The sequence below is a fragment of the Tinamus guttatus genome, unplaced genomic scaffold (assembly GCF_059628265.1).
Source record: "Tinamus guttatus ecotype Peru unplaced genomic scaffold, ASM5962826v1 Tinamus_guttatus_pri_ptg000339l, whole genome shotgun sequence".
NCBI classification, from domain to species: domain Eukaryota; kingdom Metazoa; phylum Chordata; class Aves; order Tinamiformes; family Tinamidae; genus Tinamus; species Tinamus guttatus.
In genome coordinates, this window is record NW_028288873.1 from 377,605 (window position 1) to 391,310 (window position 13,706).

The 13,706-nt window shown below is 71.6% G+C and overlaps 1 protein-coding gene across 2 annotated transcripts; it reads right to left on the reverse strand.

Annotated features, from left to right (window-relative positions):
* Window positions 1–302: 302 nt before the first annotated feature.
* Window positions 303–13,095, reverse strand: RARA (retinoic acid receptor alpha). Of its 2 annotated transcripts, none has more exons than XM_088529733.1 (8): window positions 12,858–13,095; window positions 4,022–4,170; window positions 3,121–3,262; window positions 2,350–2,510; window positions 1,574–1,750; window positions 1,292–1,496; window positions 963–1,121; window positions 303–548 (listed from the first exon to the last, which is right to left on the reverse strand). In XM_088529733.1, the coding sequence occupies exons 1-8, from the start codon at window positions 13,033–13,035 to the stop codon at window positions 337–339; spliced, it is 1,383 nt and encodes a 460-aa protein (XP_088385859.1). In that variant the 5' UTR covers window positions 13,036–13,095; the 3' UTR covers window positions 303–336. The 2 variants fall into 2 exon arrangements, with proteins under 2 accessions (XP_088385859.1, XP_088385860.1); XM_088529734.1 differs by lacking the exon at window positions 12,858–13,095 and adding an exon at window positions 7,018–7,179.
* Between the last annotated feature and the right edge of the window lie 611 nt (window positions 13,096–13,706).

Consider the following 13,706-nt stretch of genomic DNA (forward strand, 5'->3'; position numbering starts at 1 on the left):
AGGGGGCTCTGTGGTCACGATCCCGTTTTTGTGCTGGTGCTGGTGGGGCCGGGGCCGCCACCGTCCCCGTGTCCCCGTCCCCGGGGCGCCCGCTGAAATGTAACTCAACCAAAGCACTTCATTGGCCCCCGGGGGGGCTGCGGAGGGAGGGCTGCAGGCGGCCCCCCGGCTCCGGCCCCGGCTCTGCTCCGGCATCCGGCGTCCCCATCCCGGCGCTCCGGGATTCCCGCGGCGCCCCCGCAGCCGGCGGGAGGGGGGGTCTCTGCGGGCAGGGGGTGCCGCGGCCCTGGCGGGGGCCGCGGCGGCGTCCGTGGTGGCGCGAGCCGGGCGCGCGGGTCACGGCGAGTGGGTGGCCGGGCTGCTGCGCGTGGAGCTGGGCGAAAGGCTGGGGCTGCAGCTGCCCGGGGGCGGCACCAGGCTGCCCACGCGGGAGCCGCCCGGCTGCCCGCCCAGCGTGTCCATGCCCTCCGAGTTCTCCAGCATCTCCTGGATGAGCGGCGGCATCGAGCCGGGGATCTCCATCTTCAGCGTAATCACCCGCTCGGCGCCTGCGGGGAGACGCGGCGTCAGCGAGCCCGGCTCCGAAAGCGCGGGAGCAGCCCCCAGGATGCGCTGCCCTGGGGACGGTCCCCTGGTCCCCAAGGATGCGACTGCCCTGGGGACAGTCCCCTGGTCCCCAAAGATGCGCTGCCCTGGGTACACTCCCCCCCCGATCCCTGAGGATGCTCTGCCCCAGGGAGAGTTCCCTTGATCCATGAGGATGCTCTACCCCAGGGATGGTCCCCAAGGATGCTCTGCCCCGGGAAAGCTTCTCCGGGTCCCCAAAGATGTCCAGTCCTGGGGACGGTCCCTGAGGTTGCCCTGCCCGCGAGGTGGTCCCCAAGGATGCCCTGTGGGTGCTTTCCCCCATCCCTGCTCCCGCTGGTCGCCCTCCCCGGATGCGCAGCCGCCTCCGCGCTCACCCTTGGCGCTGATGCTGCGGAGATCCGTGATCTTCATGAGCATCTTGGGGAACATGTGGGGCTTGTTGGGCCTCCTCTTCCTCACGTAGATCTTCAGCGCTTCCAGCAAGGGCTCCTGCAGCTTGTCCACCTTGTCGGGCTGCTCCAGGTCCTGCCGGTCTGGGGACGGCAACACCAGGGTGACACAGTGCCACACTCCTTCCCAACATGGACAGGACGGGATGGCTGCCCCAAGCAAGGAGCCCAGGGCTTTCCAGACCGGGAATACAGGGAGAGGGGCAGGACACACTCCAGGGACTGGTCCCGGCGGGGCGTCCCGCGGCACCCACCTCCGCAGATGAGGCAGATGGCACTGAGCAGCCCCGTCTCCGCGTCGTCCATCTCCAGCGGCAGCAGCTGGTTGGCGAAGGCGAAGACGAGGTCGGTGAGGGGCCCGAAGCCGGCGTTGTGCATCTGCGTGCGGTTCAGCGTGAGCCCGTCCGAGAAGGTCATGGTGTCCTGCTCCGGCGTGTAGCGCGTGCAGATCCGCAGGATCTGCGGGGGAAGCCGGCGGGGGGCTCAGCGCCGCGGCCCCGCGGCCCCGGCCCCCCGCGCGCCGGCCCCGCTCTCACCAGGATGTCGAGGCAGGCGGCTTTGAGGAGCGTGATCTGGTCGGCGATGGTGAGCGTGGTGAAGCCGGGGAGCTGCTTGGCGAACTCCACCGTCTTGATGATGCACTTGGTGGACAACTCGCTGAACTTGTCCCACAGGTCGATGTCCAGGGAGACCCGCTGCTCCGAGCTGTTATTCTGCGGAAGGGAGGACGAGAGGTGACGGGAGCCACGGGTGACAGGAGCCACGGGGTGATGGGATCCGTGGAGTGATGGGATCCATGGGGTGGTGGGATCCATGGGGTGACAGGATCCGCGGGGTGACAGGGAGTCGCAGGATGAGGGGATCCGCGACGTGATGGGAGTCACAGGGTCATGGGATTCGCAGGGTGACAGGATCTGCAGGGTGATGGCGCCGCAGGTGACAGGAGTCACAGGTTGATGGGATCCACAGGGTCACGGGATCCGCAGGGTGACAGGAGCCAAAGGGTGACGGGAGCCACGGGATGACGGGATGCACATGGTGACGGGATGCGCAGGGTGACGGGATGCACAGGGTGACGGGATGCACAGGGTGACGGGATCCCCGGGGTGATGGGATCCGTGGGGTGACGGGATGCGCAGGGTGACGGAATGCGCAGGGTGACGGGATGCACAGGGTGACGGGATGCACAGGGTGACGGAATCCCCGGGGTGATGGGATCCGTGGGGTGACGGGATGCGCAGGGTGACAGCACCGCGGGTGACGGGCGCCGCAGGACGCCGGCCCCGCGGCGCGGGCGCGCGCGGGCACTCACCGTAGTGTACTTGCCCAGCTGGCAGAGCGCGGGGAAGGTCTCCTGGTGGGCTTTGCGCACCTTCTCCACCAGCTCCTCCACCTCGGGCGTGATGATGTAGCTCTCCGAGCACTCGGCCTTGGGCGCATCCTTCTTCTTCTTGTTCCGGTCGTTCCGGACGGCTGCCGGGAGAAGCAGGGGGGCAGGGTCAGCGCCCAGAGTGTTGGGGGGGGGACGCGGGACCTGTGCCGGCCACGGAGCCGCGTGGGGCTTGGAGGAAAGTGGGAGCCGCTGGGGCGACACTGGCTCCGTCTGCTCTGCAAATCCCACGGAATGGGGGAAAACCAGGGGGAAGCTCAGGAAGGGGAAGAGCGGCTGTACCCACCATGGGGGAACGGGAATGCCACTGTTGATTGCGGGGGGGACACCGGGACTCCCAGGATGTGGAGCGAGCCAAGACCCCCACATCTCCCAGCCCGGAGCAGGGGGATGCAGCAGGAGCAAACAGATGGGGCCGGACTCCTGGGCCCCCCGCGCTGGGGGAGGGGAGAGCGCGGTGGGGGCTGGGCGAGACAGCTGTGCCCCCCCCTCCATCCCATCCCGTTATTAATCCAGGCCGATGCCGCCGCGCGGCGGGGGGGCACAGCCGGGCACCATGACAACTGGCACGCAGCGCCGGGAGGCCCCGGCCGCGTCATTTATCTCTGACATCATCCATCACGCGTCGCCGCGGCAACGGCGGCACCGCGCGGGGCTCCCCCCCGGCGTCCCCCCCCCTTCCCCGGCACTCACACTCCTTGGACATGCCGACTTCGAAGCACTTCTGGAGCCGGCAGTACTGGCAGCGGTTGCGCGTCACCTTGTTGATGATGCAGTTCTTGTCCCGGTGACACGTGTACACCATGTTCTTCTGGATGCTGCGGCGGAAGAAGCCCTGGGGGGGACGGCGGCCCCATCAGCGCCGCAGGACCGGACATGGGAATGCGTTGGGATGGGGGCTGAGGTGGCATCGGGACCACAGTGGGACAGGGATCATGGTGGGATGGGGACTATGGTAGGATGGAGACCATGGTGACACAGGGACCCTGGCAGGATGGGGACAACAGTGGCACAGGGACCAGGGAACGATGGAAACCATGGCAGGATGGAGAACACGGTGACATAGGGACCATGGTGTAATGGAGATAACTGTGGCACAGGGACCATGGCAGGATTGGGATCATGCCAGGATGGGGACCATGGCAGGACGGAAACCATGGTGGGATGCAGACCACAGTGACACGGGGACCATGGCATGATGGAGACCATGGTGACATGGGGACCATGGCAGGATGGAGACCACGGTGTCACAGGAACCATGACGGGATGGAGATCATGGTGACATGGGCACCATGGCAGGATGGAGACCACGGTGTCACAGTGACCATGGCATGACAGAGACCATGGTGACACAGGGACTATGGCAGGATGGGGACCATGGCGGGATGGAGACCATGGTGACAGGGGGACCATGATGTCACGGGGACCATGGCAGGATGGAGATAACTGCAGCACGAGGACCATGGCGGGACGGGGACATGGTGGAATGGGGACATGGCGGGATGGGGACAGGGCGGGACGGGGACATGGCGGGATGGGGACATAGCGGGACGGGGCCGCGGCGGGACGAGGCCCGCGCTGCCACGGCGCGCACCTTGCAGCCCTCGCAGGCGCTCACGCCGTAGTGGTAGCCCGAGGACTTGTCCTGGCACACGAAGCAGGGCTTGTAGATGCGCGGCAGCGGCGGCGGCGACGGCGGGCTGGGCACGATCTCCTCCGAGCTGCTGCTCTGCGTCTCCACGGCTGCGGGAGGCAGCGTTTGGGGAGGATGAGGCCGCCGGCCTCCCCCCCGCCGGCCTCCCCGCGGCCGCCCGCCCGCCCCGCGCCGACGCGCGCGGCAAAGATGCAACCTGACATTTCCAGGGCACGGCGCGGAGCCGGGGAATTCAGCGGGCGAGGAGAAACGGGGAAAAACAAAAAGCGCATCCCAGGAGGCTCCGACGGCGGCGGCACGTGCCGACCCGCGTGCAGCCGGCGCCGCCGACTCCGCGCACGGCGCGACCGGCACCCCGAGGGCATCGCCCGCTGCCCCAAACCCGAGGAATTGCCCCTGGCCATAGAACACCCCCCTCTTGCTCCGCTGCAGCCAGAGGGCCGTCGGGAAGCTCCCGGCGGGATGGGGCGGCCGCCCGCGGCACCGCGGGGCAGCGGTTGGCCGGGCGCGCGGGCAGGCAGGGGTTAAGCGCGCGCCCGCTCCGCAGGATGTTTGCCGACTGTTTTTCTTAAGTCGGAGCCAAGTAAACCAGTCAAACAGGATATTAAAGGCCTGGCCCCGCACGCGGGGTTCCCGCGGCAGCCCCCGCGCCGCCGCGCCGGCCCCCAGGCAGCCCCCGTGCCGCCGGGGCGACGTTCGGTGCAGGAAGAGGCCTAATGCGAGGGGCAGGCGCCCGGCGCCGAGCCCAGCGCTCCGGCCTCCCTCGTGATGGATTAAGGCTGCAGCCAAGCAGGAGGGGCGGCGGGGGAGCCACAGCCCGGACGCCTGGGCCCTCGCCCAGCTCGGGGTGGAGGGAGTTAACGGCCGCAGGGTGCAGGGGCAGGCAGGACGCCTGGGCCCCAGGAGCAGAGGGGCCTCGCGCCTCGAGCCAGGCGCCCGAACGCCGGGGCCCCAGCGGGCAGCGCGGCCGGAGGTCAGGGCGCTGCCGCCGGCGCCGGGGGGGTAGCGCGGAGCGAGGCCCCCACAAAGGCTGCGCTTGTCCCCAGAGCAAGCGGGGGCGCAGGGGACACCCCCAGGACAAAAGCCAAAGTCCCGGCGCCAACAAAGGCGGCTGCCCGCGGGCGCCCGCTCCGCGCCGGGGCAGCACGACGGGCACCCGTGGGCCACGTTCCGCCGGGCACCCCGGCACGGCAGCTCGCGGGACCCCCCCGGGCAGCACAAAGGAGCATTCCCCGACGCACGGCCACCCGTGTCACGGCACGGGGTGACACGGCCCCGTCCTGCCATGCCCCGTGCACGTGTCCCCTCGCGGCGCGCGCAGGGCTCCGGGGCCCCGCGCGCCCCGTGCAGCGGGGCCGGGGCTGCCCGCGGCGGCGGCGCGGAGCTCGCGCCTCCCCGCGCGCGCCATAAATCAGCGCTCCCACTCGAGGGAGCGCAGCCATTAAAGTGACTGAGCGAGCGTCCTCCATAATTTATCGCCTCTTTTATATAATTTAAGAACTTCCTCGCGCGGAGCTGCGCTCGCCGCGCGCCGAGACGGCTGGGCCGGGAGGTGCTGCGGCGACGGGGGGAAACCGGGGGGGATCCCCGACGTCGGCAAAGGAGGCGGGTGGAGAGCGGGCAGCGACGGGGAGCCCCTCGCGGTGGCGTCAGGCCTGGTGCCCCTGCCAGCGTCGGGGCAACGGAACAGCCGGGTCGGTGCCGGACTCTCAGCACATCAGGACACCAAGGAAAGGGGGCCCAGGCATCCGGGCACTCAGCCCCTCCCCCTGAGCCTCGCGGAGCGGGGAGAGGGCCCAGGCGTCCGGCTCCCTGCGCGGCGCCGGGGGAAGCGGAGCGCAGCTGCGGAGCAGATGCTGCGCGGCGGCCCCGGGCGAGCGGCGGAGCCCCCGGCCGCGGCTCCTGCGCCGCTTCCTGATGGGGCCGCAGGAAACCCGGGAGCGCCGTCCCCGGCGGGGGCCCAGGCGTCCTGGCTCCCCGCCTGGCGCCGCCTCGGGCCCCAATTCCTCGGGTGCTGCCGCGGGATCCCAAAATCCTGCGCCGCAGCTGGGGGGGATGGAGGGAGCTGGGGGCACCGTGAGCCGCCGGCGGCTCCATCCCGGTTCCCGTCCTTGCTGCCCGCGGCGCTGGGCGCCCTGCCAGCCGCCCGGGGACACCGGGGCAGCGCCCGGCGGGACCTTGCGCAAGGGCCGGCCCGGGGCAGCGCGACCCGCACGGGAAGGGGCCGCGGGGACCCGCGGGGACGGCGACAGCGGCCGCAGACAAAGGCGGCGCCGCCGGGAGGTCGCGCAGCCAGAGACAATGGGGAGACCCCCCCGGCTGCCCCCGGCAGCGAGAGCCCCGGGACCCCCCACCCGTGCGATGGGGCCGCTCGTGCGTGGGCGCCCGGGGACACCGGAGCCCCCCCGGCGCACGTGCCCTGGACACAAAGCAGGACCCGGCCCCGTTCTGGGGGTGGAGGGGGGGGGGTGTCCCCATTCTGTCCCCTGTCCCCCCTGGAAAATCCAGCGTGGGGACGCGGCCGGGGGGGCGCCGTGTTGGGGGGGGGGGCGCAGGGACCATCTGCCCGCGGCCACCGCAGGAGCGGGGACACCGGGGGCGGCCCCGCGGGGCCGGGGGGGAGGCGCCGTGTCCCCCCCGCGCCGGCCCCAGCGCCGAGCGCTTAAATAGGCCAAGGGCTGAGGATGGTCCCGGCGGGCGGGCGGCAGCTCCGGGCCGGGCCGCGGCGGCACCCGGGGCCCCGGAGCAGCCCCCGGGGCTCCGCGCCCCGCACGGCGCCGCAGGGCAGCCCCGCACGGCCCCGTCCGGCCGCAGCACCCAGCGCCCCGCCGGATTAGAGCCGGATTTTCAGGAAACTCTTCCCGGCCGCCTCCTAATACCGGCCCGAAATAGCCGCGCGGGGCGGGGAGGAGGGGGGGGCGCGTCGCGGTACCTACAGCGGGCAGCGCTGCTCCAGTGCGGGGCGCGGGGGCCCGGGGGCGGCGCGGGGGGGCCCTTGGCCGGTACCAGGCAGCCCCGGCCCGGCCCGTAGAAATCCATGGCGAGGAAGGGGCCGGGGGGCGGCGCGGCCACCTCCAGCGCCTCGAACATGCTGCCGGCCGGGGGGGGGGGGACCCCGCGCCCGCCTCAGCGCCCCCCCCCGCGCCGCGCTGCCATGGGGGGGCTTGGGGGGGGGGCCGGGGCCGGGGCTCCGCGCTGCTGCGCGCCGGGAGCAGCCGCGGCGGGAGGAGGAGGAAGGGGAGGAGGAGGAGGAGGGCGAGGAAGGCGCAGCCCCGGCGGCTCCGCAGCGCGGCGGCTCCGGCAGCCCCGGTCCCTCCCAGCAGCGTTAACCCGCTCCGCGCCGCGCGGCCGGCCCTTCCACCCCCTTCTTCTTCTTCCTCCTCCTCCCGCTCCGCCGGCCCCGGCCGCGCAGCGCGCAGGGAAAGCGGAGCGCGCAGCGGGGGACGGAGCGCGCAGGTCACCGCGGAGCGCGCAGGGCGGGCGCGCAAGGGAAACGGCGGCGCGCGGGGGAGCCGGAGCTCGCAGGGGGACCGGGCAGCGCAGGGCGGCGGGTGCGGGGCTCGCAAAGGGGGTGCCGGAGCTCGCGGGTGCGGGGGGCAGAGCTCGCAGGGATGCGCGGAGCGCGCAGGGGGGTCTGGAGCTTGCGGAGGGGGCTGCAGCTCGCAGGGGTGCCCAGGACGTGCAGGTGGGAGGCTGGAGCTCGCGTGGGGGCAGTTGGGGCACACAGGGATGCCCGGCGCACACGGGAGAGGTCGGAGGATACAGGGATGCCCAGAGGGTGCAGGATGCCCGGGGGGGGATGCAGGATGCCGGGGGAGATGCAGGATGCCAGGGGGTCGCTGCGCGGCTCTGCGCGGGGCTCCCCGCAGCCGGGGCCAGGCCGGGCTCATTTGCCTAATGGGATGCGCTGAACTGCGGGCGACCCCGGCTGGGCAGGGCTCACCTCGGCCTGACCCCCGCGCCCCCCCGGCCGGACGCACGCGTGTGCACCGGCACACGGATGTGCGGCACACGGATACACACGCGTGTGCGCGCTGCAGCACGCGGGGCCGGGCTGCACACGCACACGGCAGGCACTGCTGCAGCATGCGGAGGGGCTGCACATGTGTGCGTGCACCCATGTGCGTGAGCACGGGGCAGCTGTGCATGCACACATGTGGCCATGGGTCCCTGTGGCAGCCAGGTGGCTCTGTGCATGTCCTCATGGCATGTGTGTGCATGCACATGGCCCTGCCACATGCAACACGTGCGAGTGTGCTCCTTTGCATGCATGTACTGCTCCTTTGCATGCATGTACATGCAGCACACTCCCGCTGCACATACATGCATTTTTCCCCAGAGCCCAGCTGCACCAGCCCTGCCAGAGGAGACACTGCAGACCCACAGCCACCGCTGCATGGCAGTGACAGCGCCGCAGGGCAGGACAAGCCCGCGCGGCATCGCCCTGCACAGCACTGGCCCCTCATTACCTCTAATAACCTCACTGCAAATGTGCTGAGAGCAGAGACAGCACGCAAGCAAACACGGGTGCACATGCAAGCGTGCAAGCACGTTGCCATGTGTGCAAGAGTGTCACCATGTGTGCAAACAGTGTGCATGCACACTGAGGATGGCCCTGGCTCCCCGGTGTGTGGCATGCATGCAGATACATGCATGCAGATGCACATGCATGCACAAATGCAGGCATGCACGCAGTGCCTGCGAGCGTGGCAGCGCGTGCAAGGCCGCGCACGCTCCCGCGCTCAACACCCGGTCCCGTCCGAGCGCACGGGGCCACGGTCCGCCCTCCCCTGCCCCGGCCCCAAAGTGAGCAGCAAAGGCCGCCCGGCTTTTATCTAAACCCTGCCCTCCCTCCGGCTGGGGAGCGGGGAAGAGAGAGAAAAAAGGGGGAGAACAAGAAAAAAGGCCCCGGGCATGTGTGTGCGCGCAAGGGGGATCAGCAGCGCCTGCTTAAATAAGAATAGAAAGTCAAAGGCTTTGCTTAGCCAGCAGGTTTGGGAACAAAAGCCCAGCGCTGCTCCAACTTCCTGCAGCGAACATGACAAATGTCTGCTCCGCGCTTACGAGCGGCGCGAAGAATGCGCCGGGCGGCGGGGCCGCACGGCCACCGAGCCGCCGGGGACGTCACCCCGGGCCGGGGCGGCGAGGAGCCCCCGCACCCCGAGACCGCGGCCCCCCGCGCCCGCCCACTTCAAAAGGGGCCATTTATCCCCTTCAGGCGCTTTTGAGCACGGAGAATTCCCGGCCGGAGCGGGCGGCCTAGCTCCCCCCCGCCGCCGCCCCGGCCCCTGACAGTGATAGAAAACCTCCGCCTTAATGGGCTTTCCCAGGCCCGGCGGCGCAGAGCCGGCGCGTTTCCAAACCCCGGCCCCCGGCGCGGCCCCCGCGTGCACGGCGCGGCACGCAGGGCCCTGCACGGCACGGAGCTGCATGGAGAGCCCCCACGGTGCATGGTGCTGCACGGCGCGGCACGCAGGGCCCTGCACGGCACGGAGCTGCATGGAGAGCCCCCGCGCTGCACAGTGCGGCACGCAGGGCCCTGCACGGCATGGAGCTGCATGGAGAGCCCCCACGGTGCATGGTGCTGCACGGCGCAGCACGCAGGGCCCTGCACGGCACGGAGCTGCAAGGAGAGCCCCCATGCTGCACGCAGGGCCCTGCACGGCACGGAGCTGCATGGAGAGCCCCTGCGCTGCATGGCACGGCACGGAGCTGCAAGGAGAGCCCCCGCGCTGCACGGCGCGGCACGCAGGGCCCTGCATGGCACAGAGCTGCACGGAGAGCCCTCGCGCTGCACGGTGCTGCACGGCGCGGCACGCAGGGCCCTGCATTGCACGGAGAGCCCCCCCATGCTGCACGGAGCTGCACGGCGCTGCACGCAGGGCCCTGCGCGGCACGGAACTGCACGGTGCTGCACGGCATGGCCCTGCATGGCATGGAGCTGCACGGAGAGCCCTCGTGCTGCACGGCACAGCATGCAGGGCCCTGCACAGCACTGAGCTGCACACAAGAACCCCACACTGCATGGAGCTGCATAGTGCTGCACAGAGGCCCCCGTGCTGCATGCAGCTGCACGGCACTGCACGCAGGGCCCCGCAAAGCACGGAGCTGCACGGAGGACCCATGACACTGCATACAGCTGCATGGTGCTGTATGCAGGGCCCTGCACTGCACGACACTACACGCAAGGCCGCCGCATGCCTGGTGCTGCACGGCACAGCACGGTGCTGCTCGCAGGGCTCCCGTGCTGCACGGCGCTGCGCACAAGGAGCGGAGCGCCCCAGCAGCCCCCGTGCACAGCCTCCCGCCAGCACGTTTTCGCTCATTAATTTTTAAAAATTAATTAATTACGGGGCACCACAGGGGAGCGGCGGCGCGGAGGAAACCAGAGCCGTCGGGTCGAGTGACGGGATCGGCCCCACAGCTGGGCCAGACCCCAGGACCACCCCACGGTGCAGCGGCCGCAGGGGGGACGCAGCAAGTGCAGGGAAGCAGGCGGACAGGGCGGCATTCCCGGAGCCGCTGGCATTCCCGGGAGCCGCAGGCTGGTAGCAAAGCCATGGCAAGGGCCAGGGGGGTAATGGTGTCATGGGACATTGCCCTAGAGCAACCCAGCAATGGGCACGGTGGCAGGGCCTCACGCGGGGACACGCGTGTCCCCCCCAGCACACCCAGTGCATGCGGACACATACAGCCACGCAAGCAAGGCATGCAGCCTGCCCGTGTGGCATTGAATGCACCAAGCTCACACGAGCGTGCAGTGAATGCGCCACACGCACACGTGTGCATGCACAGATGAGTGCACACGCGCATGCACGCACAGCCACTGCAGCACTGAGCATGCACATGCATGCAACCCGTGCCGGCTGAGCACGTGCATGCAGCCAGCGCTGCACCAAATGCAACACATGCATGTGCATGCAATAACACGCACCGAGGCTGCAGCATGCAGACGTGCATGCACATCCAGCCCGCAGTGTGCAGACACACTCACACGGTGCCATCTCTCGCGCAGCCAACACAGCGCACGCACACGCTCATGAGCACCAGTCCCTGCACCCGCTGCGGGACCCCGACACGCCGCAGGGCACCGGGTCCCCGTGCGGATGCCGTGACTCGGCCTTGCCCAACGCCGCGGCGCCAGCTGGGCACCGTCCCCACCCGTGCCGGGAACGCGCCGCTTGCACCGGGGCAGCCCCGGCCGCGGTGCCCGGCCGCTCCGCTCGCTTCCCCTTTTCGCCTGGCACGAAGGGCCCGGCGGGCGGCTCGGGCCCCGCTGTGGCTCCGGGGCCGCAGCGGCTGCAGGACGCGATACGGCCGATCCGGTTTCACTGCGCCGGGACGAAGCGCGCGGCACCCCGGGGGGCCGCATCCGGCGCCAGCAGCCCCAAAGATTCCCGGGGCAGCGGATCCCCCCCTGCCGCAGCCGGCTCGTCGCCGATACCCGGCGCGGGGCCCCGGGCCGCGCAGCTGCAGCACATCTGGCAGGGGCGGGACGGGGGCTCCTCCGCGCCAGCGCGGCCCTCGCCCGGACGCCTGGGTCCCCTCCCGCCGGGGACACCGACCCCGCGGCGGTTCCCCTCCCTCTGCGGGGACGTTGCTCCGGGGCCGCGGCCACGCCAAGGGCGATGCCGGATGCACCGGGGCCCAACGCGGGGCTGCGCGGGGAGCCCGCGGTGTCTCCCTGGATCCCACAGACCCCTGGGAAGAGCAGTCCTGGGCATCCCTGGGAATGGCACCACTCGGCACCCCCCAACAGCAGCTCCAGGCACCCCAGGGTGCCCCCCACCATTGCCTTCCCCAAAGGGCCCCCCCCATCCCAGCAATTGCACCGGAGGGAAACTGAGGCACGGCCCACGCTGAACCGTGGAGGGCCCAGGTGTCCGAGGGCACCTGGCAGTGCCCCCCACAACTCAAACTGGGGGCATCTGGGGGGGGGGGTTGTATGAGAGCAACCCCCCCCCAGGTTCCCACAGAGCCGCGTGCCGGGAATGGCCCCCAGCAAGCGCGGGGAAGGGAGCCGCCCGCCGCCACCCAGTCGCTCAACTGGTCCCACTGGGTCCCAGCGCCGCCGGGGCGGCTCCGGCGGGCGACAGCGCCCGGGGCCGGCCCTGCCCAGGCCTGCGCCGCCCCCCCCTCCGGGCAGGGACCAGGATGGAGCGGGATGGGGGGGGGGGGGGGGGCACCGCACCCCGACCCGCGGGGCTGGGGAAAACCGGGAGCGCGGGGGGGGCCCAGGCGTCCGGGCGGCGGCTCCCGGCTGCTCGCGGGGCGCCTGGCCCCCGTGATGGACGAGCCTGTCAGGGGCAAATCGAATCAGGCGCCGCCGCCATGATCGCGCTCAGCGCGTCCCCGCGGCTGCCGGGGGGGGACAAAGAGCCGGGGCCACCGCGCTGGGGCTGCCACCACGGTCAGGCCATCGTCCCCGTGGCAGCCGCCAAGGCCCCCCCCGCTGCGTGTCCCCCCGGTGCGCAGCGACACAGGGGCCCCGGCACCGCAGGAGCTTTGTTTGACCCCGGGCCCGTTGGTTTCCTGTTATTGCAGCTATTTATACGGCACGGAGCAGCCCCCGCCGCGGGGAGGGATGATCCGCGCGCATCCCGAGCCCCCGTGCACGCATCCCAAGACCCCACGTGCATCCCAAGCCCTGGCGCACGCACCCTGGTGCATGCATCCCGCACCCCTTTGCATCCCGCACCCCTGTGCATCCCACCCCTCCGCGCGCATCCCACCCCTCCGCGCGCATCCCGCCCCTCCGCGCGCTCATGGCACTCACTGGCGGGCGACGGGGTGCTGTAGCCGCTGACGGGCAGCTGGTGCGCGAGGCCGGCCAGGCCGCTGGGCGGCGAGAGCCCCCCGATCATGTGCGGGAAGAAGAAGGCGTAGTGGGGCACCGGGTAGCCGTTGAGGGCCCCCCCGGGCGCCGTGGGGCACGAGCTGCTGTTGCTGGCCATGGCGGGCGGCTCAGGCCGGGGGCGCCGCGGCCCCCCGCACCATGGGCTCCCCGCGGCTCCGGCGGCGGCTCCGGCGGCGGCTGCGGAGGGAGCAGAGAGGGGCGTTAGTGTGGGGCGTCCCCGTCCCCCCGCCACATCCCTGCCTCGGATTCCCGGGATCGCCCCCGGGCGCGACGCGCGCGGGGTCCCCCGAGGACAGCGGCTTCGCGCGGGGCCGGCGCTGGCTCCCACGTGCCGCTCCGCTGGCGCCATGCGCGCACCGAGCGCGACGGGGCTCAGCCCCCCGCCGTGGGGCAGCTCCCGCACCGGAGGGACCCCGCGCGGCGGTGGCGGCGGGGGGGACGTTGGCGGTGGGGGGGGGGGGGCGCGCGGGGCTTTCACAATCCCCGGCCGGCTGTTTATTTAAGCGCTGGCGCGCGGCCCGGCGGGGGATGTTTATTTGCCGAAAGCGCTGGCTCCCGGCCCCGCGGAGGCGGAAAAGGATCCAGAGGAACAAGGCTGGGCCGCCCGGCGAGGCGCTGGGGAGGGGCCGGGCGGGCTCAGCCCTGCCCGCCCCCCGGGGCCCCCGGCTGGGGCGCTGGGACGGGCGGCGCAGACCCCCCCGGGGAATCCCGGGGCACCCATGGGACATCCCCGGGATACCCACGGGACACCCGGGCTGCGGCGCCAGC